Here is a 22,516-nt window from a genome sequence, read left to right on the forward strand (position 1 = left end):
GAGGGGAGCCGGAGCAACCGGTGCCCGGAGGGGTTTCCCCCACGGGTGCGTGTGGGGGGGGTGGGGGGGTGTCCCCCCATGAGCTTCGCACCCATGGAGCGTCTGGGGTGGGCCGCTCCGAGGGGAGGGACGGAGGATCGCCGGGCCGAGCCGTGGTGTCCGCAGCGTCATGGGGCGGGGGGGAGGGGGGGGGGGGGGGGACGGGGACACACAACACGACACGGACACATTCCCGGGAGCCCTTCGCGGCACCGGGCTGGGAACGCGGTGACTTTCCCGGGACGGAGCTGGGATAAGGGCAGGGTGGGGAAACGTGGTGGTTGGAATAAACGGATGAGAGCGGGGCTAAACCTGCCGCGGCGGCATCGCGTCCCTTCGCCGGCGTCACCGGACGGGGCAGGGCTCGGATGGGGGACAGGGACTCCACTGGCCCCGCGGGGTCGGGGTCGGCTCGCCGGGCCGAGGCGTGCGGCTGGACGAACCGCGCTGGCCTGGCACGGCTGGAACAGCCGGCTTCCCGGCGATAAGGCCCCTACGTGCCGAACTGGTGCCGCGCTGCACCGGCAGCGGGGAGATAAGGGCAGGCAGGGGGGGAACGGGGGGAGAAAGGGGCTCCCGGCGAGGTTGGACGAGGCGTCAGCGGCTCTGGCAGGATGGGGAAACTGAGGCACGGTGGATTTGCGTACGGGTGCGGTGTCGCAGGGGTGACTGGAGAGGAACGGGAGCCCCCGCCGCTGCTTCGGTGTTCTGGGGCCGGCCCCATATCCCCCCCCCGGGCTCCCGGGGCGTTGGGTCAAGCTTCGGTGGGGGCCTCACCGGGAGCGAGCCACCGGGCGACGGGCAACCGGGGGCGGCTGCCAAGTCGGGGAGGGGTGAGGGACCGGAGCCCGCTGCCGAGCTTGCGGCTGTTTTCTCGCTCGGTTCCTCAATACGGCCGGTGGGCACTGGCGCTGCTGGTGCCCCGGCCCTTTTTCCGTTAACTTTCACCTACATCCCCCAAAAAAGGGCTACGGAGGAGGGGGGACGCTGCTACGCCGGCCTCCGGCAGTGACGGAGACCGAGGAAGACACGGGTGCCGCCCGCGTGCGGCTCGGGGGCCGGCAGGAGTTTCCTACCCCGGGCCCCGCTCAGCGTGCCTCAGTTTCCCCTCCCAGCCGTCAGCCGGGACGCGGGATGGTCTGCTCCCACCTCGGCCAGCTCCCGGGGATGCCGCGGGCTAGTCAGGGGAAAAAAAGGCTCGGCAAAGCTCGGCTCGCGCCAGGCTGCAGGTGTTTTGCCGGCCAGGTCCCAAAAAACGGGGGGAAACCCCCCCTCCTCCGAAGCCTGGAGAGCACGGCGTGGGTTTCGGGGTTCCCCCGCGCCGCAGAGCAGAGGCGCTGCCCCGCTCTGGGCAAATCGGCTGCGGTCCCGGTCAAGGAGCGCCGGCGCCCGAAGGCGGGTGCTGCCGTCGCACCCAGCTTCTGCCGGCGGAAGGGACAAGCAGACCCCTCCCCCCCCCCCAGCAGGGTGACGCCATTTGGGACTGGGCCACCCTCCACCCCCCCACCCAAGCTCAAGTCCAAGAGGCTCCACAACCATCTCGTTTCCCTCTTTTATTAACCACGGCCCCTCCGGGGGCCTACGGCACACCGGCAGCACCAAGAACGACACTGGTTTTTCTCCCCACCCCACCCCCCACCCCCCCTTCCCAAAACCCGGATACAAAACAGTAGAAAAAGGAGCTATTGCTGGTCTCGATTTGTGTCCGGAACAGCCGGAGGCAGCCGCTGGGATTTAAGAGCTTCCCTCTCTTCAGGCGAACTGGGGAAGAGCCAGGCCCCCCCCCAAGCCGGGATGGGGTTCGGTTCCGCTGGCAAGGCTGGGTTCGGCGCCAGCTTGGGTCAGGACGGACAGCGGGGGGGGGGGGGGGGGAAACGGGTGAGGAATTCTGCCAGCACAGGGGGGAAACGCTGGCTCCGGCATCCCACGGGATCCTCATCGGCCCCTGCGGTCCCCACCCAAGGCCGGCGGGAACCGGGAAGCGGCGACCGGGGGAGGCTGGAGCAGCGGTTAGTGACGGAAATCAAGAGCACGCAGGGCGCTCCAGCCGTTCTCCCCGTCCCACGGGAGCGCGGGCTTCCACCGGCCGAGAGAATTAACACGGCGAGATCGAACCGCGGAACGCAAACCGGCTCGGAGGCGAGCTTCCAAGCGGAATTCCGGCGAGCAAAGGAGAGCGGGCTTGGCACGGGGGGGCAGTGCTCCTCGGCCTAGCCAAAGCTCCTCCGAGGGGGGTCGGCTCTTTCCCCGGGGGGCTGGACGGAGCCGCTGCTCATCGCTCTCCGTCTCCACGTCGCCCTCGGGCGAGGGGGAGAGAGGGAGCGCCGGAGCAGCGGCAGGACGGCCCGCCGCCGGGCAGCTCCGAAATGAAAAGGGCGTTTGGGGCGAGAGCGACGCCAACCCCGCCGTCGGAGGAAGGGGGTTAGTTACAGTCCCCGCACGCGCGCTCTCGGACACCGAACCGAACAAACAGGTCGCGCCTGTCCCCCAGGACGGTGTTTTCGGGTTGAAGGCATCACGACGGCTGTTTCTTGACATAACTGTCTTTTTTTTTTTTTTTTTTTTAAAGTCTTTTTAGGCTGGAATCTGCCTCCCCTCAGGGTTTGTAAAGGAGGCGGGCGAGGCCTTTACACCGCCCCTGCTCCACCTCAAGATTCTCCTGGCGGTTTCCACGTAAGCACCTTGGTAGTTTGGGGTTTTGGGTTTTTTTTTTTTTTTGGAAGACACTGGCTGTGAGCGAGGTCCAAACCCACCCCTGAGCCGCAGCAGGGTTTCTCGGTACAGCCAGCACGCGAGGGAACGCAAAAGACTTGTACACCTCATCGCCTCTTCCACGCTCGCCGAGCAGAGCCGGGGGTTGCCCTTCGAGCGGCCGCTCCTCCTGCAGCAGGGCTCCTAGACCCGAGGCCCGGGCGCTGCTCGCAAGGCGTCCATCACGGCGGATTAAGAGTCCGGAAAAAGCGGGAGAGTAACTTTTTCCTCGGCGCTCACTGCATGTTGTTGTTAGCGATGCAGGGGTCCACCTGAGGGAGGAAGCCGAGAGGCCGTTGAGACGCTCGGAGCCTTCGTCCCAAGGCTAAACCCCACCGGAACGTTTCTGCCCGAGCTGCCTCCTCTGTCCTGCCGCCCTCACCCAGGGGTTAAGCCCTTCCCGCAGCCAGCCGCGCCGGCAGCGCTTCTCACCTCCGTGTAGGTGGGTGGTGGCATGAACTTGAACTCCGGAGCGTACATGAAGATGGGGCTGTCAAAGCTTTCGGGATCCTCCAGGAGGGGAGTGGTGGGGCTCTCCAGGCGGTGGTCTTCGGGAACGATGTCCAGGTAGCACGGGGGTGCTGCGAGGGACGGAGGGACCGGTGAGCTCTCCGCCATCGCCCGTGCTCCCCCGCAACACCCCACCGGAACCCCTCTTAGCCCCCTCCCAAACTTGGGGGGGGGGGCAGGGGGTGTCACAGCGGTGCCTGCCAAGGACCCCTTCGCTCCACTCACCTTCCGGAGCATCGGGGAGGTTCAAGTCCACCCAGCTCATTTCGGAGCTGGTCTGACTGGCCATGCTGGAGCTGCGGCTGCCGATGCCCGAGCGGCTGCCGATGACAAGGGGCAGCTCCAAGATGATCTTCTTGGAGCCCGGGACGCTGACGTAGATCTGCGAGGGCAAGAACCGGAGCTTTAAGGGATGTCGGGAACCAAGAGGGGGACAAAGTCTGCCGGTACGCTGGCCAAGCGAGGAAGAGGAACGGCAATCCAAGCCACTCACCTGCAGGAAATACTCCACGCGCAGGATGTTGCAGCCCAAGATGGACGGTTTGAGCTTCTTGACGCGGATGGTTTTGCCCCGCCAGGACTCGGACATGCCCGAGATGATGTGGTTGCCTCGGACGCAGGAGAGTTTTTGGGTGAAGACCTTGGTCTGCCCGTTGGCCAGGTAGGTGTGCTTGGCGATGATGGCCGCTTTGGGCACCACAATGCGGGAGCAAGTGTTCTCGAAGTCGGCGTTGATGCAGATCTCGTCACCTGGGGAGGGAACCACGCCTGGGCCTTTAGGACGGTCCGCACTTTTTCCTTGCGGGAAGCCCCTTTTAGCTGATTAACACCCCCCCCCGCCCCCCTTCCCCCCTCCCTCCCGCAGCGGAGGGCAGGCTCTTACCTTCACAAAAGCCTTTCCTGTCGATTTGAGCGCTGACCGACACGCGTCCATCAGGAATGAACATACAGGACACCTTCTTCTCCTTCTTGGCAGCAACCGGGGACTGCAGAGAAACGAGATTGTTACCCGGGTGAAACCCGCCGGCCGCTCCCATCCCGCTCCTCCTTCCTTCCTTCCTCTTGTTCTGCAACGCGAGCTTCGAGCTCCCTGTGAGGCTCGAGTGTCTCGCAGCGGAGTGAAAGCAGAACAAGCGCCTCGCTTTACCGGTCTCGGTGTAGATTTCTACGAGTAACTATGACTTCTTAAGAACTAAGCATTTAATCCACACTCAGCGATAAAGCCTATTAGGGGCGTCTCAATGATGGAGGTTGGACTGACCCTACCCAAGGGCTTTTCTCTCTCGTGACGCCTGTTGACACCCAAAGCTCTCGTAGTAAAGCGGCGCTTACCAGCAATTCTGGAGTGTTCACATCAACAGGATCCATAACCTCAAAGCGCTTCTTTATCTCCTGAGTGGGAAAGGACGGGCGCTCCAGGAAGGCCTTCACCCAATAATCCACGCAGCCGTACTTTCCCTTGAAGGTGGTACCCAGAGGCCTGGGGAAAGAGACGCTTGTCAGACACAACCGAGGCAACAGGAGAATTTCCCGTAGCAATCCAATTCAATTTAAGAGGCAGCGTTCCTCTCACACTCACCCCTGGGGAAGCTCGAATCCGAATTTGTACTCGTATTTGTTCCCGGGTCTCAAGATTACAGATCCGTCCCCATCTGGGAAAAGAAAAGGGGAAGGGAAACGTCAGCTGAAGCTCCAGGGGTTTGTTCCTAAGCATTATCCTCTGTTCTGCTTGCACAGGCAGCGATCAAGACAAGCGCTGCGCAGGCTTGAGCTGCGTTAGCTGTTTGGGAAGAGCCGCCTACACCTGTCCCCCAAGAGCAGCCTGAGAACCCGGCGTCTTCTCGAAGCAGGGAAGCGCCGCTCGTTTACTCTCACTTCTCCTTTCAACACCCCCATCTGAAGGCAGAACACTGTGTCCCGCTGCGCTTCGGTCCCTGTTACCTCTCCTCACCACACCCTACTTCCACTTTGTGGGAGTTATCGAGCACCCGCTTCTTTCCCCAGCTATCTCTCCATCTCCAAGACTTCACGTCACCCCGGTTACCTCCCAGGACGCTTTGCCAAGTCCCTATCTCTCGCCTTCCCTGGAGCCAGCCTAACTAGGAGGCTGCTGAAGGGAGTTCTCCGTGCCCAGAAGAGACTCCTTGCCTCGGGTGAGATCTGCGCTTGCCACTCCCTGACCACCACCTGTCCCGTGCACCGTGCCGATCGAGCGGCACCCTCCTGCCGCCCAGCCAAGGCCGACTCCGGTACTCGCTCCCTGCGGACATACAGCATTGCTGCCTGCTCTGCCAGCCACATCAACACCCAACGGCTTCTGCACGCTCCGGCGGGTAGCTTGTCCAGCTTTTGTTTCAGGCTCTGGTTAGGGCTCAGCGGCCCTCGGCTTTCAAACTTTGAACTTGACTTAGCCGAGCCCTGCCATCCTCTGCCCCAGGTTTCCATGAATTTGCCTATTTCTCCCAAGACTCGGTCAACGTCCAGTCCCACTTCCGTCTCGGTGCCGAGCCCTGACACCAGCGAAACACCGCTACTGCTCACCGTAGAACCAACCCAGTCAACGCCTGCCCCAAGGGGACGCAACCGGAGACTCCCGAAGGGTCCAGCCGGCAGGAAGAGCCGCTGGTCAACGGACGGCCTTCAAGCCCTTTCCTCCCCACCACCTTCTGCCCCCCAACTCCCTCCTCCCAGCCCGAGATCCTCACCCGTGGGCTGCTCCTCCAGGGCGAGGACGTCCTCGAAGCGCAGGTACTCCATCTCCTGCCGGCACTGCTGGGGGCCCTTGGCCCAGTTGACTTTGGCCACCCCGCAGGCCAGCAACCTGACGGCGCTGACGCGAGTGACCTCGGCCACCTCCACCAACACGCGCCCGGCCACCTTCTCCCCGCTGCAGTAGACCTTCTCAGGCTCGCTGAAGGCCATCAGGAAGGTCTTCACCTTCTTGAACATCACCATGGCTGAGGCTAGCGCGGGGGAACGCTCTTGAGAAAGCAGCGCGGGGGGGGGGGGGGGCGGCTGCGGAGGGCAGGAACCGCGCGGGCTGGTTTTTTTTTTCCCCGAAGAGGAAAAAAAAAAAAAACCAAACCCTGAAACAGCCCGATTGTAGTTAAAAGGAGCAATCCGACCCTCCGCTTCCTAGAGCTGAAGGAGGTGGGGGGGGTTAGGCAAGGCTGCTCCGCTCTACGGCCGGCCGGCACCGCTCGCTGCCCTCAACGCTGTGAGAGAGACCCCGCCGGCCTCCCCCTTTTATAGCCTCCGCCTCCCCGCCCTCCCCCCGCCCGCGCTTGTTGATGCCAGCAGCGCCACGCCGAGGGCGCGTGGCCAGGCGTGCTGCTCGCGTGATCAGCGCCCCCATTGGCCGCCGCCACCTTGTTTACAGCCCGGCCGACCAATCGGCGCGCCGGGTGCGGAGCGTGGACAGCGTGTGAAGGAGAGGCGAGCGTGTTCAAGGGAGAGGAGGGGAGAGGGGGGGGACGGGGAGGGTGAGGGGGACGGAGTGACAGCGCGGCAGGCCAATGGGGAGCGAGGGCGGGCGGCGGCGGCGGCCGATGGCGAGCGGCGAAGGGGATGTAATGTTCTCAGGCAGGAGGGAGGGGGAGAGCCCCCTCGGGGCGGGTGCCGTGCCCGGGTTAGGGTCTGCTGGGCCGGGCCGGGCCCCGCCGTACTGGGCGGACTGGGAGCGGCTTGACGGGACCGCCGGTGCTCCCCTCGCACCCCCCCCCCCCCCCCCCGCTTCGGGGGGCTTTCTTCCCCCTTCCTCAGTCCCCCCGCCCAGGGCAGCCTGGGGGCATTTCCACAGCCCCCCCCCCCCCCCCCCGGCCTTCCCTCAGCCGGTGCCTGAGGCGTTTCCTCAGCCCCCTGTCCCCCCCGCCACATCATTTGAGGTAAAAAAAAAAAGACGGATTTAGGGTAGGGGATCGAAGCCCGACCCTGTGGGCTTCTCTCCATCCTTCTGGGGTGTCATGGGGGGGGGGGGGGGGCTTTCCGCAGCCCCCTCACGACCCCCCGATGGGGGACCCGCGCCCCCTCCTCACCCTCCGGGTTTCGGGGACCCTTCCCACACGTCCTTCCCAGAAATAGCCCTCTCAGCGCGCCGTCATATCGCTAAAAGGGAAGCGCGACACCCCCTCCCGCTCCCCCGCGCTTCGGGATCCTTCGAGCCAGTGTCTTGGGGGGGGGGACACGGGGACGGACACGATACCCACACAGAAAGTTAGCCGGTGAGAAAATCTGAGGCAAATGTTTATTTTTAAGATCACAATGTCTAGATGGTTCTTGCTCTTCGCCGCAGAAAACAGGCAACTTTTTTTCGTCAGCAAGACTATCTTGATCTAAGGGAGGACAAACAACCACATCCTTCCTATAAACTGTGCCCGGGGCAGGGCCCTCGTCCCTCTTTTCCAGCCCGGATTTGGGGAGCGGGGACTGTTGTGTTGTCCCCGTAGCAGGAGTCTTTCGACTCGGAGAAACCCTCGAATTTTCCTTCCTAGGTCATTTTTGCTGAGCATACATTCCCCCCCTGACAGGCGGGGGCTATTTTGCCCTTGGTTTTAAAAGCTGTTAATGCTTTTACCGTTCAGGAAAACATGGGGAGTGGAGGAAATGGGAAAACAATATTTCTGGAGCCACCCAACAAAGCAGGAACGGAAAACGGGGGCTCCCAAGGCGTCCCCACCCCGAATGAGGAAGAGAGATGTGTTTTTGTTAGGAGTTGTCTCCGTTGTCCTTTGGAGCTTGTTTGTCTGTGTGTTTCTGGCACGCACCGTGCTTTTCTTTCTCTGCCATCCTCTCCTTCCCCCGGAGTCAATTCACACCTGTTAGTATAAACCGATAAACCGGCCAGATAAACTGGAGGGCATAAACTGTTCGCCTGCCAAACTGCAGGACAAATTTCCTTGCTGTGAGAGAATTATTTCACAATTGGGTACATAATGGAGGAACTGCACCTTTTCCTGCCGCCTCTGGTCCCGGCAAGCTCGCCCCATTGTTTCTTGTGGCACACTAGGAAAAAAGGTGCCGGATTAACGAAGGATTGCGGATTTGTTCTAATTTGGCAAAATGAGGAGAGCTCTCCTTCCAGCCTTGCCAGCTACGGGATATTTGATCCCAAAGACCCCAGCTTGGATCTGCGCCCAGCATTCCCTTAGGAGCCGTGTTTACGCTCTCCCTCTCCGGTTTCCTTCGGTGCCCATCTTTCCAAGGAAGATGTGTCCAGCCCACGGCTGCTCGCTCTTGGATGGTAAAACACATTCCAGCAATGTCAAAGGACGATCGAGTCCTGAGCCAAAGAGCTGGCCAAAGATATGGTCCAAGGCACGTTCCACGGCCCCAATCCTCTCCAGATTTCTCCTTATCTCTCAGCCAGCTTTTGCCCTTTGTTCCCCTGACCCCTATCCGGCTGGAAATGCCTCCCCGATCCTTCTGCAGGAGAAGGAGCAGCTGTAATTTCCTCGGGGCTGAGACTTGGTTCACAGGGTTTCCCACGCAAGCAGCACCCCGGATCAAGCAAGGGTTTCGGAAACGCTTGTAAAAACAAAAGCTTCAAAATGTCACGTCTCCTTCAAAAAAATCAAGGGCATCAGAAGAGAAGCCGCTTGGATTTCTGGGCAGAGACCAGCTCTTGGGGGCTTCCTCGCTCCCGCTAAACGATTGCGTTAAGGCATTCGCCCCCCCCTCTCGGCTCATTTCCCACTGGCATCGTGGTGCTCGGAGGATCCCTCCAGCCTTGACTGAGAGCAAAGCTACTGCTGAGGGTGGATGGGGAGAGTGGCCGCAGCCTTGCCCTCTCCCGCTGTGCCTGGCCGGTGGCGAGGGACGGCGAGGAGAGCTGCATGACTAACCTTATACGCTGGGGATAACCCGGTTCAAAAGCTGCAGGGTTGGGCTGAGCAACAAACCAGGCCCTGAGGTGACTCACAGAAAGCCGGGGCTGCTGCGTGGGTCATGGAGAAGGAATTAGGTAAAACAGAAACTGGCCAGCGCAAGAGCCTTGAGCGCCGCGCTCCGTGCCGGCCGCGTCGTGCCTTGCTGGAAACTACCCGTGTTCCCACCATCTATCTGAATCCCGCTTGTAATAAAATCCCGATGCTTATAAAAGCCTTTTTTTTTCCCTGGTCTAGGTTATCGGGAGCCGCTACCCATCGTTGCCTGGAGAAGCCACGCTCCTCTCGTGGCAGGTTATCCTTTGCCCCGTCTATCAGACAACCGGCTGCCACCCCTGAACCGCTGGGAGATCTGGCGGGTGCCTGCCGGATGCTGCAGCCCTGGAGCTTCTCGGTGCCGTTTTCTTCCTTTTTTTCACCATATATGGTTGCTTCCAGCAAATTTGAGGCAGGCAGGGGGGGAAGAGAAGGACGTGAAGGGATTCACAATGGCCCGAGCGAAGGGACGGAGTGTGCCTGTTGTGTGGTCAAGAGCGGGAGCCGGGGCGGAGAAGGCATTTCCTTTGGCGAGGTTGTTTGTGTACAGGGAACATAATAAATAAATCCCACGCTGATTGCATCGGGTGCGTGGCGCTGCAGCTGGAAAACGAGGGACTGTGGGACTTGGGTGGCTCCTGGAAAGCCACCGCCTGTCCTCGGCTTCTCACCCCTCACCTTTGGCTGTGGCCACGGCCGTGATTCAACTGCAAAAGATTTCTAGGTTTGAAAGCAGGCAGGGAAGCAAGGGGAGTGTCTCCGTTTTAGTTTCTGAATAAAAGCCACAGTTTTGGCGAGGTTGTTAAGGTTTGTGGTGCCTGGCTTGTGGCAGGGGGGGGCACAGCACCGCCGGGGCGCTGGAATACAGAGGTGTTTCCAGGGATCTACCAGAAACAGGTTGGAAAGCTCTCAGGGCGGATCCCCGGTAGGGGTTTCGAAAAGCAGCTTTTTTTGCTGCTTTCGTCCACAGCGATGGCTTGTGTCGCCGCTGCCTGTGCTTCGTAGCGTTGTGCGGGCTGCATACCGTTTTGAAATGCTTCGTGGCACAGATCGGGATCCCCTTTTCCCCTTCCCCATCCCCGCTGAACGGAGAGAAGTCCTCTCGGGGCTCGGGCGTGAGGGCTTTTCCCCCAGAGCCCCAGCTCTCCAGCTCCTGCCAAGGAGCGCAATGCGAAAGCTCTCCCTGACAGATGGTTCTTTGCCGCGGTGGGATTTCTTCACTGCTTTTCTGGCCGCCAGATTGTCTTTTTGCAACAGAGGAAGGGGAAAGCCGGAGCTAAGTGTCAACAGCCTGTGACAAGAGACTCAACTCAGTCATCCATAAGCAAGGAGGAATTTGAATTCAGGGTTTGGGAAGTCCCGTGTCTGTCATCTGCTCTGGGCAGGAAGACTCAGCAGCTCTTTCCTCCGGCTGGGAGAGTGTGACCTCTCCTGGGCTCCCGGCACGCAGCAGGGCCAGCTGAACCTGCTGCTCTCGGCTCCGTTGGCCGAGCTTCCCTCTTCTGAAAGAACAAATCCAGCTTATCTCTTTGCCAAACTAGGTCCTCTTTGCCTTTGGTGTCAGCTGGGTTTGAAATACGTTGTTGTGAAGGGAGGAGAAAGTATCACAAAGCAAAAGATTTCCTGAGCTTCCCTCCCTGCTCCATCCAATTGTCCCTTGAAAGGCCCCAGCCGGGGCCGCAGATGCTGGAGAGAGCAAAGAAATACGGAAGATTTCTTACTTTTCAGCAAACCAGAGCTACTCTGAGGCTGCCGGCGTGTGGGTGGGTGTGCCTGGGGGCAAGGGGATCCTCGCCGGAGATGCCCACCCCAAACATCAAGATCCCGAATTGAGAGAACCAGGTTGGGTGGCTAAAATTGGGGGGGAGGGGGGGGTGTCAATCCCCTCCTAGACCTCCTTCACCTTCGCTGATCTCGCAGGCGACGAGGCCAAACGGTGGAACCTTTACCGGGGGGCATTTCGCGGTGTTTGGGGTGAGGATGGACATCTCCTGGCCTGCGGAGCTGCCGACTCCTCCGAAGTCCTTCTCATACTTTGGGTTGTGCAGACATCTAGAGGCCTTGCCGGGAACGACACGGCAGTGGTTTTCCTCCATCCACCCACGCGGGCTGGTTGTTCGGCTTACACACGCGACAGGCTAATGGTACGGGTGTATTCGGCCTGCCCAGTCCTAGCTACAAAGTTTAAGAGGGGGCAAGTGGAGCTGCGTTTAAATTTGGCTGTTGTGGGCCGATTTCTCGCGTTTTGGGCCAATTTCTCGCGTTTTGAGCGTGCTGCTTGTGTATTTGTAGAAGTGAGAATGAGCGTTAATCTTTACTTCGTGTATTTACAAGAAGAAGAAGGAGGAACGGCTGTAAGAGGCTGACAACCGTGGCATTTGCCACTTCACGAGGACAACGGGGAGGTTGGACCTCCTGAGATCTGGCTTCTCTCCACCTGCTGCCCAAATGCCCGCTGGCAGCTTATTTATTTATTTATTTTTTCTGTGGTTTGAGGTTATTTTTCATGCCAGATGAGGAGGAACGCGAGGAAGCATTCCGCACCGAGACGTGCCCGTTTCAGCCACGTTCCCTGCTGGTGATGCTGCTGAAGGCGTTGGCCCTTGCGAACGTGAGGAAGCCGAATCTAACCCTGAACTTGGTGGAGGAAGTTCTCGCCTTGGCCTTAACATCTTGCTAACAAAACATGCCGGGATTTGGCAGGAAACACGCCGAGGAGAGCTGCACGTTTGGGCGGCTCTTAAACCGGCGCTGCCGTTTTGGAGACCTGCTTCTGATTCGGACGGCTCTGGTTTGCAGGTTAGAGGCTTGGCAGCTCCAACTTACACAGCTGCGTGCCCTCACCGCAACACCGGGAGCTGGCAAACGTGGCCACCTCTGATGATCAGGCTGGTTTATGACACGTAGAAGCAGCTGCTAATGAAGGTTCAGGTTTGGCTACTACACCTCATGCCCCAAGGCCTTGGCATTTCTCTAACTACTAGAGATCAGAGCGAGACGGGCTGTAAGAGGAGCGGATTGTCCCAGACTTCTCACACCTTCCTGCGAGACCCGGTGCTGGCTGCTGTTGACAACCGCCTACCAGGGCAGGCGAACCCCAGGTCTGATCCAGACTGGGAATTCCCTTGCTCCAACCGCCCAGGTTGGGCGTCTGGATGCAGAACGGCCCAAACTGGGCTCGCTTTTGAAAATGCTGGCCGGTGTCGCCGGTGTCTTTTTTAGCAGGTGACATATGCTAGGAAATTTAAGGGCTTGATCCAAAGTCTACTGACGTCAATGGAAATACTCTTGTTGACATCAGTGGGGCTTGGATCCACGCCTACGTTCCACTTCTTTATTTCAGACTGCAATCTGTCAGGGGTGGAAAGGTCTCTTTTCTACTTAGAGACTTTAGCACGCCTTTGAAAGGTCTTGCTTCCTCTGCAATCATTAAGTTGAGGATGCAGAGTACAGAACAATTTGGAGAACAGGCGCAAACCCATTCAACGCTGTGCACGCTCCTTCTGCGTTGCTGGACCCCCGCCAGGCTGCAGCTCACGTTTAAGCATCTGCATCGCGTGTGAGGGAGGTGGTGGCCTTGTTGACGTGCTGTGACTCCCCGATACCTGCTCCAACCAGAACCAGAGCTTCGGACCTCCGCGAGCTGCTCGGGGCGGTCCGGCTCACCTCTTCCAGAGAGTGCTGGCCAAAGTCCTCTCTTCAAGGAGCATCTGGACGACGCTCTTAGTCATATGGTTTAGTTTTAGGTAGTCCTGCGAGGAGCAGGGAGTTGGACTCGATGGTCCTTATGGGTCCCTTCCAACTTGAGATACTCCACGATTCTCACGGGCTTTGGGGTTTGTCAGGTGGATGATGTGTGAGGGGTCTTGAATCCGCCTTTCACAGGTAGATCCAGGAAACTCTGCTCTTCTTTTCAGTGGGAGCAAAGCCCGTGGAGCCCCACTCGTTGCCCCCTTCCCGGGTGGGAAGTTCCCGAGCAGGTTGGGAAGAGTGAGTCTGTGTAACAACCCTCCTGGAAAGCTCTGGGTTAGCACTCGCCACGCTCCTCGGTGGGGACGGAGCTAGCGTGATGCTACGAGACACGTGGTGGGCCAGGCTCTGCTGCGCCACTTCCCTGCCATGCCCACGTGCCCAGGGCTCGCGCAGGATCACCTCCACCGCCTTCACATTGATGGCGGGTCCTGGGGACTCTTCTGTCCCCATTTTATGACTGCGGAGGTACCGAGAGGCTGGATCTGGGGGGCCAGTGTGGACCCGCTCACCTGCAAGGGTCATCAGCCAGCGAGATCCTCATCTCTCCATGAGGAAAGCCCTGCTTTCCCCATGGCATTCTTGTTGATTGGCTCCGTTGGCCAAAATCTAAAGGATAATTATATTCTGCATCATAAAATCTGTCCCTGCAGCGTGTCCGTGCCACTGTTTCTGGCTGTTGCGTAGCATCGCTGGGTGCTGTTGAAGAGCTGCTGTTTCGCGCCCTGGAGGTGGCTACCTTTTATTACTGGATCAAGCCAATCCTGTTTCTATAAGGAGCTCCAGCACTATCAACCCTGCAGCCTCTTAAGGGCTCCTGAGGATTTTATCCCTGCGGGGAACGTTGTTCCCACGGGGACCTGCAGGCTCCTGCAAAGTGGTGGAGCGTAGCAGCGAGGCAGGCTGGCTTCCTCTCCTCATTCAGTGCATGTATATATAGACCACAAAATGCTCCAGAGTAAAAGGAGCAGTGGGTGGAAGGCGAGATATTATTATCTTCACCTGCTGCTGCCGACCAACGAAATAAAGAGACAGATGACAGGAAATGAGGACTTCAAAAATAGACACCTTTAATGTCAAAACCTTCTGGGATTAGCGAGAGCACCATGCAAGAAACAGAGAAACTCTCACGCTAGTCACCGTGTGCTTTGAGCGCGTATCGGAGGAGGAAATATGCTGAGATATCGAAGAAACATTTCTGTATTTACTCTTTGTGCCCTCGGCAGAAGAACCAGAGGGAAAAAAAAACCCCAAACCTGACCAAAGAGACTGCAGATATACTGAAACGTGAATTGTAAAACCTCCCTTTACAGCTTGACAGATCCTCCGTACCTGGATGGTCTGCAGTATTCCTTCCCCGAGCGGCATGCCCAAATCCTGCCCGCGTCTGCCAGCTTAATTCTTTGCCTCCACAAGGCTAGGGCTTTGCAAGGCTCTTCTTACGGCTCCACGGGACAGGAACGGCAAAGTTTTTAATGTGAGCCCTCTTTATTAAAAAAAAAGTCTTTGCATATGGAAAATATTTCTTATCATATACTCTATCTGCTTTACTTAAAACCTCTTAAATATATTAAACATCTAATTTGGCCTCACCTCTCGATGTATGTACATCTGCTAGTCGTTCCCCTGCCCATCGATACAGCCGCATGGCTTTTTGCCAGCTCCGCGTCTCCATTACTAACTCTCTTTTGCATGTCAAACCCACAGTCTGGGTTGGATTTGAACAGGGTTGTGGCAGCGACGGAGAAAGTTGGGCCCAAGGGAGGGGAATGCCAAGGGGTATTTTTCCTCACTGAAACTCAACGCTGGTCCAAAGTCCAGAACTGGCTATATTGAGTCCTAGACAGGTGCCAAGACAACAAGGAAAAATAGCAACGGTAGCCTGAAATGCCAGAGACCTGACGCTCTGCAGCTCCCGACGCTGGAAATTAGCACGTTACTAATCCAGAGCGAGGAGAACACAGTATCAAATGGGTGATTTCTAGCTCAAAAATCTCAAACCTTCGTCACGGCACTCCGATAACCAACTTACTGCCTTGCTTCACTCTCGCATTGCTTTGGTAGCAGCTGGGTGAAGGGGCCCCAAATCCACCAGACAACATTTTTGACTTCTAAAAATTGGGGTCTGGGCTTTGGGCCCATTATTTCTGAATCTGTAGGGTTCCTGAGTAAAACTCTGCTGTAGTGACACTGGAAGAAAGGTGTGAAGCAAGTTTATGGAAAGGCTTTGAGGGGCAGAGAGGTTTTCTAAACATGTCTTCACCCCGTGTGTTTCTTTTTCTTTGATAGGGCTGCAACGTCCTCATCTTTAGAAAAAAAAAATTGCATCACAATCCAACAGAAAAACCCGTGATCTGCCTTCGGGAGAGGAACCAGGTTCAACCGGTGCCGTACGTGCAAGAACAGCGGATGCAAGCCAGCGTCTCACCGCCTTTCAGCTCCAGTGCTCCCCTCTCCAAAGGTCTGGGTCTCCGATTCTTTATTGCCGCAGAGAGACGTGATCCCAGGTAAGGCATCCCTCTTGATCCGCACGGCATGGGTCTTGAGTCAGCAGTTCTCTTGGACTGGCTGGATGTGTCCCCTCTGCTGTATGCAATGCCAGCGAGAGTTAAAAGTGCAACAAAACAACCCGAAGACCAGAGGTGAGGAGGAGGAGGAGGAGGAGGAAGGAAGAAGAGATGCGCGGGCAGCCTGCCCCAGCCTGGAAGATGTGCAGTTTCTCAGCGTTGGGAAGGAAGACCCTGGCATCCTCCAGGGCGCCGTGAGCCGCCATGGTGAAGTTGGCATCCCCCGAGGTCACCACATCGAAGACGCACGACTGGAAGTAGACGTCCTCCACGGGCAGCATCTCCTTGCAGAGCGCCCGAGCCGTCTCTGCCGCCACGCGGCCGCGGCAGCACTCGCTGCGGGAGATGCGCTGGCTGCGGGGGCAGCCGCCCACGCAAAGCTGCAGGTCTTGCTCCTCCGTGAAGGCGCGCGCCACCTCCTCGGCTGCCCGGATGGAGAAGGAGAGCTGGCGGCCGGCCTGACGGACGGCGATGGTGGTGCCGATGTACTCCGCACGGATCTCCACGTGCCGCCCAGGGCTGCGCTCCCGGATAGCCAAGCTGCTCCCGCCCGGCCTCTCGCCCCCGTTCACCGAGCCGTCCTCGAAGGCTGCCGGGAGGCTGTCTATCTCAGCCTGGTAGACCTTCTGGTCGATGCATTCCTTCATGTTCTTGAAGATGATGGTGAGCTGCAGAGAGCAGATCAGAGGGGGTTTGATCTGACTTGCCGGGTGTGAGAGTGGCGGCCGTGTTCCCCCACCCCAGGTATCAGCTCTCTAGGGGAGGGCAAAGCAGACTGCGCACGTCTGCCTCACCGATCCATCCCCCTCTGCCCCAAACCATCTCTCCCACATTGCTGCAGTCCTTCGGGGAAGACAGCAATGTTTCCTTCTTTCCTCCCTTTGTTTCCTCCTTTCTTTAATACCGTTTAAGCAACTGAAAACTGAGACGGGGCCAAGCCCGGATAGACTGCATGCAGGTAACCCACGGACCACGCAGTAACCCATCCCCCAGGAGCGTTTGCAGGTCTCTCTGTTCCCCTCAAGGACCTTCATCCCACTTGTTCCTGCAGACGTTAATTCCTGATCCCATGTGGGTTTAGCTGAAGCTGTTGCTGCCCTCCCCGGCCATTTTAGGGAGCGCAGGGAGTGCCCTAGGCCATCGCTGCATCCCGGAGGTGCGTGGGTTTGCTGCCAAGCCCTATGCGCGAGCGTTACCTTGCTAGTGACCGTAGCGTTGGACCCCTTCGCCACCGGAGAGCTGGTTGCTTGCACAAACAAGTAGTCATTGTCCAAGAGAGGCCAGGAGCCCTCCACTCGGCAAGTGTGGAAGTCATCATGGAAAGTGCGGATATGGGGGTCCCCGAAAGCCGCGCAGTGCTGGTAGCTGGGGGGCTGGCCGTGCTTGTAGAGAAAACTCTTCTCGTAGTTGCAGATATCGAGAGACTCGAAGCCCTGATGGTTGGGGGCCGGGGGCCGGGGTCGGGGCGGCGATGTGGGACCCTCCTTGGAGCAGTTGTTCTGGATCATGAGGTCCTCGATGCCGTGGACGGCGGAGTGGTAGGCCAGGTCGCCCCGGCATGTGCGAGCCGTCTTGCGGGTGCAGTGGGAGTAGGAGCGGAGGGCGTTGCAGTACGCCGCGTTCCTGTTGGAGCCGCGCAGGTTGAGGGTGGCAGCCACGTACTCCGAGTTGCAGCGCAGGATCTTGCACTGGGAAGAAACTGGGAGAGACGGGACGGCCCGAGGCATCCCAGTAGAGCTGTAGGAGTGGGGAAGGGCAGCCCCTTCTCCTCCCACCACCTCCCACCATCTGGCCCACTCCAGATCTCATGATGGAGACGCTTTTTGGAAGCACTTCTCTCCCTATATTAATGAACGCAGTGGCCAGTTTAAATGACCTGCTGCTTACGTGCCCGAGGGGAACGAATCCAGGGTTGCCTGCTGCAGAAACAGGCTGGAGCCCGGCGCGGAGGGCCGTCACGGGGCCGAAGGGGGGTCCTGAAGCAACTGGGATGTGAGATTGTACCTGGGGCACGAGCACTGCCGAGAACCAGGGCAGCAGTTGTGACTGTGGCCCTGGGAGGTGGCTCAGACGGAGATTCTTCGCCCCAGGGCTTGCCGGGGACAAACGGGAACTCCTGAGCTGCGAAACCCCTTCTTCCCATTTCAACCTTGGCCGGGCCGTGCAATCGTTTTTTCGTGCTAGGCTTGACCGCACCAAGGACATCCTGCCCCTCAAATGTGATTCCTCCGTGCTACGGAAGGCAGTGCCATGTGCCACAGCTCCAGGAGAGCTAAGGAACTGGCCCCAGCGGGGATCATTTAGCTCATTAAGCAGAGGGGTTATAAGGGATGGGCTGGGTGTTGCTGGGGGTGTGTGTGAATTTAGGTTTTGCAGGATGTGGGGCTCAGCCCTCCTAGTAGATTGTCTGGGTTGCAGGGAGGAAAGCGAGGGACTGAGTGATGGATGCGGCCGGTGCCTTTCGCTGGAAGACCTTGGAATTTGGCTGGTCCCTGTGCCCTGCTGTCCCTGTCTTATCTTGGGAGATAATAGAGCTTTTAAGGGTTCTCCCAAGGGAAACAGCCTGCTGCAGGAGAGCAGGGGGATGCTCTCCTTGCTGAGGCTACCCTGGTAAGGGCAGGCGATGCTGGTGGGAATGCTGCCTGCCCTTCCCTCTGGCTGTGGCGGGCCAAGGGCACGCTGATACTGCCTGAGCCTTACGGCTGCGACGAGAGGATCTTCTGCTTGCTCCAGGCACCTCCCAGGAGCTCTGCCATGGTTGTACCCTCCCTGCACCCTGGGGCTGCAGCTCCCATGGGTATCCTTGCCAGGGATACGGCTCTGCCCATGCAGATCCTTACCATGCCTGCAGAAGAGGAGGAGGAAGAGAGCTCGAAGGAAGAAGCTGGGGTTTTCCTGCTGCCCTGGGCTCTTACTGCAGGCAGGTTTCCCCATTCCAATCCATGCAGAGCCTGGGGGGTTGCTCACCCTCTGGCTTGTCTCCGCTTCATTCAGCAGGTCCCCTAGAAGCAAAGTGGAGGTGGGATCTGAGAGGTGCCAGCAAATGTGAGCTGCTGCAGGTACGGAGCTGCCAGCATCCAGGCAGCTGCCAAACGTGGCCCTGCAGGGCTTGGCTGCACTGCTGCCTCTCGGGGGGAGGCAAGCTTTTGAGCAAAATCCCGGAGGGTTTGGTTTTTTTAACCGTTTTCAATCACTGCGGCTCTCATCTTCCACCCCGAGGCAGCTGTGCTGTGTAGCTCAGTGTGTCAAAAATTTAAAGCTTCCAGCTGCCCTTGGAGAGGATCGGTGAGCTCCAGGGGCTCGAAGAGACTTCACAGCAGGGCTGCGAGCAGCCGATGAGTGCGGAGAGGACCCAAACTGTCCTACATGTCGGGTGCAGCACGGGCTGCCTCTGGCCTGCTGCTGTCCCCACCAAAACGAAGGTTTGGAGCACAGCATCCAAGGGGATAGGAGTTGAAAAGCCAAATTATAAGTGCGACTGCCATGATGTCCACAGCCAGCACCACCGGGGGATACCAGCACCTCCTGCTCCACCAAAAACCTGCGTCCAGGTTCCCTCAAAACTGGGAATCGTGCTCTCAGCCACGTTCCACCTTTTCCCCCTTGCTTGCGCTGGCTCTGGCTGCTCCCTGGGTGCTGGGGGGGCTCGAGCTGGCTGGAAGGGGACTGCAAGAAGCTGCATGCATCCAGGCAGTGGGCTGCGGCAGGAGGAGGTGCAGCCGCAGGGAAAATTTAACTTCCCTTGTGCTTCATCAGGGCTGGGGATTTGAGTCCTTGGTGGCTTATTTTAACAGCCGGTTATTAGTCACTTGTTAGTCAAAGGGCCTTTTGCAAAGGTCCTTTTGACACTGCTGTATGTGAAATCGGTATTTTTTTTTTTTTTCTCCCCTTTAGCTTGTGTGAGGTGCCAGTTGCCAGAGGCTGATGCTCAACGGTGATGTGTCTGTGCCTGGTACCCTCGGCAGCCCAAGGAGTTGATATTACTGACACTGCGATTGCTAGTAAGTGTAAGCTGCAACCAGGGGGGACGAGAGACTGAATTCTCATCCTTTTTCTCAAAAAAAGGAGAAATCACAGTCCCACCAGCTCCGTCTAGCACCTTTCAGCTCCCTTTGTCACGGCTACAGCCGTTAAACAACCGCCGTTAGTTGTACTGGCTGGCACGGTGACGTAGCTGAGTGCTGGCGGCCCCCCGCGTTCCTCTGCCAGCTGGATTAATGGCTAACGGGGCAGATGTCTGGAGCAAAAACATGCTTCAGACCTGCTGGCGATGCTCTGGCTGCCAGCTGCTCTTGGCAGCGAGGACAAGCTGAGCTGATAGAGGGGTGAAAGTGGTCTCTGAAGCCCTGGGGCACGGGGACACGAGCCCCGGTGCTGGGAACTGGGAACTAGGCTCCTGTTTGGTGTGTACTGGTGAGCGAGGAACAAGCAGACTGTGCACTCCGATCCTCCTCCGATGGCTGGCACTTGCTCTGTCATGTCTCGCCCTCTCCTGTTTGACCAGGCTGAGCGCCTTTCTTGGGGCTCACAGGAGCTAGTGACCCCTCAGCACTACCCCCCAAAATCCCCTGGAGGTGGTGACATGGAGGGGACCTGGCGCAACGCTTGGCAGATAAACAGCCGGTTAATGTGTAGCGGAGAAGCGTGGCTCTGGCCGGGGCAAGGAGAGGCCCTGCCGTGGGTCCTGCAGGCAGCAGGACTTTCTTTGGGACGTCCTGACCCCAATGGCATTAGGAGAAAGGCAGTAGCAGCAGTTAGAGATGCTCCGCAAGCCCAAGGTGATGCCACCTGTGAGGGGAGATAGATGGTTTTTGGCTGTGCCAGGCAGGGCAGCGAGGGGGGCTCGGACACCCCAGTCCTCCCTGTTTGGGGTCACCTACACGTGGGACCGGACCCTAGAGCACCCCTGGGTGCCAGTGCCCATGTCCTGCTCCTCGGACCCTCGTCCCTGCCCTTGCTTTGCTGCAGCCTCACTCACCTGCATCAGCCTCCTCTGGAGACGAGCTGGTTCCCAGCGCAGGGAGCTCCTTCCCTGGTGGACAGACGGGCTGGCTTGTCCTTGTCACCCAGCTCTACCCCAGGTGACAGCCAGAGAGATCCATGGGATGACAGCCGGGAAAATGCCAACCTCAGTCCTGGGCACCTCCATGGCCTCGCAGCCGGATAAAATCCAGGGTGCTGGTGCGGAAAGCCCGGCCGGGGGTGCGGGGAGCGGACCCCACTGCAGGGCACCGCGGTCCCTGCTCTTCCTCCCCAGCTACCTTTGCTCCGTCCTCTTCCCCCCCCAGGGCAGAGGATGGGTGTTGAAATAGATCCGCCTAAATTTAGACAGGCTAAACCCCAGCCAAGAACAACAAACGGAGGGGGCAGAGGGAGATGGTGTGTGGCAAGGGGAGGGCAGAGGAGCCCGAGGAGGAGGTGGGAGCCCCCAGACCACCCTAGCTGGGTGGTTCTACTCGGTGGTATGGGGACACGTCACTCGTGGGGTGCAGCACAGGCTGCGGGAGCTGGCTTCCTTGGAGCTACCTGGTTTTCCTTCCTCGGGTGATACTGCAACCCCCCACCTGCACCCCTGTGGAGCGAGTCCCTGGGGAAAAGCACTGTGCTTTTCCCCGTGGATGTATCCCTGCAGGGAATACTTTTTCGGTCATGTCTCTTGTGGCTGTGCCCCAGGAGGGGGAAGCTGAGTCCTGAACACAAATACGGCATGGGCCAAAGGTGGCCGGTGTCCCCAGGGGTTGACGAACGCCAGGCCACGCCGGCTGGGTTCCCGAATGCCCACCTGCAAGGGCTTGGGTGCAGAGAGCGGCTGCACAAACCCCCATTCCTGCAGGGAGGAGAAATGGTGGGGAAATGTCCACATCGGGCTTTTCCAGGGGTGGCCTGTCCCTTTAGGATCCCTGGCAGTTACGGCTGGAGGGCAGGGATCGAAAGTGGGTCCCTCAGTGCCCCCAGCACCCACAAACCCCTTTGGGAACCCGTTCAGAAAAGCCTCCTGCCTCCTAAGCCAAATTCCTGCTGTTTTCCAGGTCTTGCTCTTCATGGTAGGGAGCGAAGCCTCGCAGACCTGCAGCACCCTCGATGCCTTCGCACCCGGAGCCTCGTGCCAACCTGAGCCCAGGAGAGCAGAGGGAGCAGCAGGGCTTAACCAAACCCCTCCAGGTACCGCCACGGCCCTCCCGGGGGGAAGCGCTCCCGATTTCTGCACTGCACCTCTAGACCAGTTTGGGTTGTTTAGGGATGGGGGGGAAAAGGGTTTCCCCCTCCGACCCTCTCCTCTCCTGCTCTGACCCCGACGTGAGCTCTCCTGCTGCATGAACCATGCAGCCAGTGCTGGGGTGGGTCGTGGCAGCCGCTGAACTGCTCTTCACCCAGGGAACTGGGGAGAAAAGGAGGGATCACGGCTGCTTATGGCAGCTTAAATCTACAGCCAGACTCTTGTTTTAAGTGTAACAGTACATCTTCCTTGGGGCCAATGGATAGAGGAAAGGAAAACAAAGAATAAATACCAGCTTGGGTTCAAATCCCAGCTGGGATTTACATCAGCAGCTACTGCAGGAGGAAGGTTTTAGATGCCCGTTTTTTGCTCCCGGGGTGCATGGAGGCTTTGCAGCTCTTTTCCCTGCCCAGTATTTATGCTCCGGGCCTCTGTTACCTGGTAACGAGGGATAACCAGGGAGTGGAAAAAATGTTGTTTAAAAAATAAGACCCATATCCTAGTGTAGCCTCCCAAGGTCCGCCCTGGCCATGCCTCGGGTGCTTGGTATCCTCCCCATCTGCTGCCGTAGGCTTCCCCGCAGCGAGCCCCCGGCGCGGGGAGGCGCAGACACCCACCGAGGGAATCGGTTACACGCAGGGCGGGCAGGTGGGAATTCTTCTGGAACAGCAGACGGTACCATCTGGGCTCGGCGAGAGCGGAGGCCTCTCGGCATCCCACCCGCCCGCTTTGTTTGGACAAGGGAGGGGAAACTTCGAACGGAG

General features: G+C 58.7%; 2 protein-coding genes and 1 long non-coding RNA gene across 4 annotated transcripts; all 3 read right to left on the reverse strand.

Moving 5' to 3' along the window:
- Positions 1-1,579: 1,579 nt before the first annotated feature.
- Positions 1,580-6,511, reverse strand: LOC143173863 (thioredoxin-interacting protein-like). Its single transcript, XM_076363985.1, has 8 exons — positions 6,006-6,511; positions 4,880-4,952; positions 4,633-4,780; positions 4,184-4,286; positions 3,794-4,050; positions 3,526-3,682; positions 3,223-3,371; positions 1,580-3,062 (listed from the first exon to the last, which is right to left on the reverse strand). The coding sequence occupies exons 1-8, from the start codon at positions 6,253-6,255 to the stop codon at positions 3,027-3,029; spliced, it is 1,173 nt and encodes a 390-aa protein (XP_076220100.1). The 5' UTR covers positions 6,256-6,511; the 3' UTR covers positions 1,580-3,026.
- A 1,002-nt stretch (positions 6,512-7,513) lies between these two features.
- Positions 7,514-8,317, reverse strand: LOC143173864 (uncharacterized). Its single transcript, XR_012997812.1, has 2 exons — positions 8,247-8,317; positions 7,514-8,114 (listed from the first exon to the last, which is right to left on the reverse strand). It is a non-coding gene; the product is annotated as an uncharacterized LOC143173864 (long non-coding RNA).
- A 6,352-nt stretch (positions 8,318-14,669) lies between these two features.
- On the reverse strand, positions 14,670-20,805 carry LOC143173865 (hemojuvelin-like). Of its 2 annotated transcripts, XM_076363986.1 has the most exons (4): positions 20,514-20,805; positions 18,376-18,537; positions 16,732-17,234; positions 14,670-16,203 (listed from the first exon to the last, which is right to left on the reverse strand). In XM_076363986.1, the coding sequence occupies exons 2-4, from the start codon at positions 18,467-18,469 to the stop codon at positions 15,577-15,579; spliced, it is 1,224 nt and encodes a 407-aa protein (XP_076220101.1). In that variant the 5' UTR covers positions 18,470-18,537; positions 20,514-20,805; the 3' UTR covers positions 14,670-15,576. The 2 variants fall into 2 exon arrangements, with proteins under 2 accessions (XP_076220101.1, XP_076220102.1); XM_076363987.1 differs by lacking the exon at positions 20,514-20,805 and having other exon boundaries at positions 16,732-17,223; positions 18,376-18,426.
- Positions 20,806-22,516: the final 1,711 nt, after the last annotated feature.

The sequence above is a fragment of the Aptenodytes patagonicus genome, unplaced genomic scaffold (genome assembly GCF_965638725.1).
Source record: "Aptenodytes patagonicus unplaced genomic scaffold, bAptPat1.pri.cur scaffold_370, whole genome shotgun sequence".
NCBI lineage: Eukaryota > Metazoa > Chordata > Aves > Sphenisciformes > Spheniscidae > Aptenodytes > Aptenodytes patagonicus.

Bases quoted from the DNA above. Each gene is read 5' to 3' on its own strand.
- LOC143173863 (XM_076363985.1), bottom strand. From the start codon at position 6,255: ATGGTGATGTTCAAGAAGGTGAAGACCTTCCTGATGGCCTTCAGCGAG. The intron at 4,287-4,632 runs GTAAGCGCCGCT...GTTTCTCTGCAG, and splicing joins TGAACACTCCAGAATTGCTG to TCCCCGGTTGCTGCCAAGAA. The intron at 3,063-3,222 runs GTGAGAAGCGCT...TTCCTCCCTCAG, and splicing joins CACCACCCACCTACACGGAG to GTGGACCCCTGCATCGCTAA.
- LOC143173865 (XM_076363986.1), bottom strand. From the start codon at position 18,469: ATGGGGAAACCTGCCTGCAGTAAGAGCCCAGGGCAGCAGGAAAACCCC. The intron at 17,235-18,375 runs GTAAGGATCTGC...CGTCTCTCCCAG, and splicing joins CCTCCTCTTCTGCAGGCATG to TTTCTTCCCAGTGCAAGATC. The intron at 16,204-16,731 runs GTAACGCTCGCG...TGCTCTCTGCAG, and splicing joins ACGCTACGGTCACTAGCAAG to CTCACCATCATCTTCAAGAA.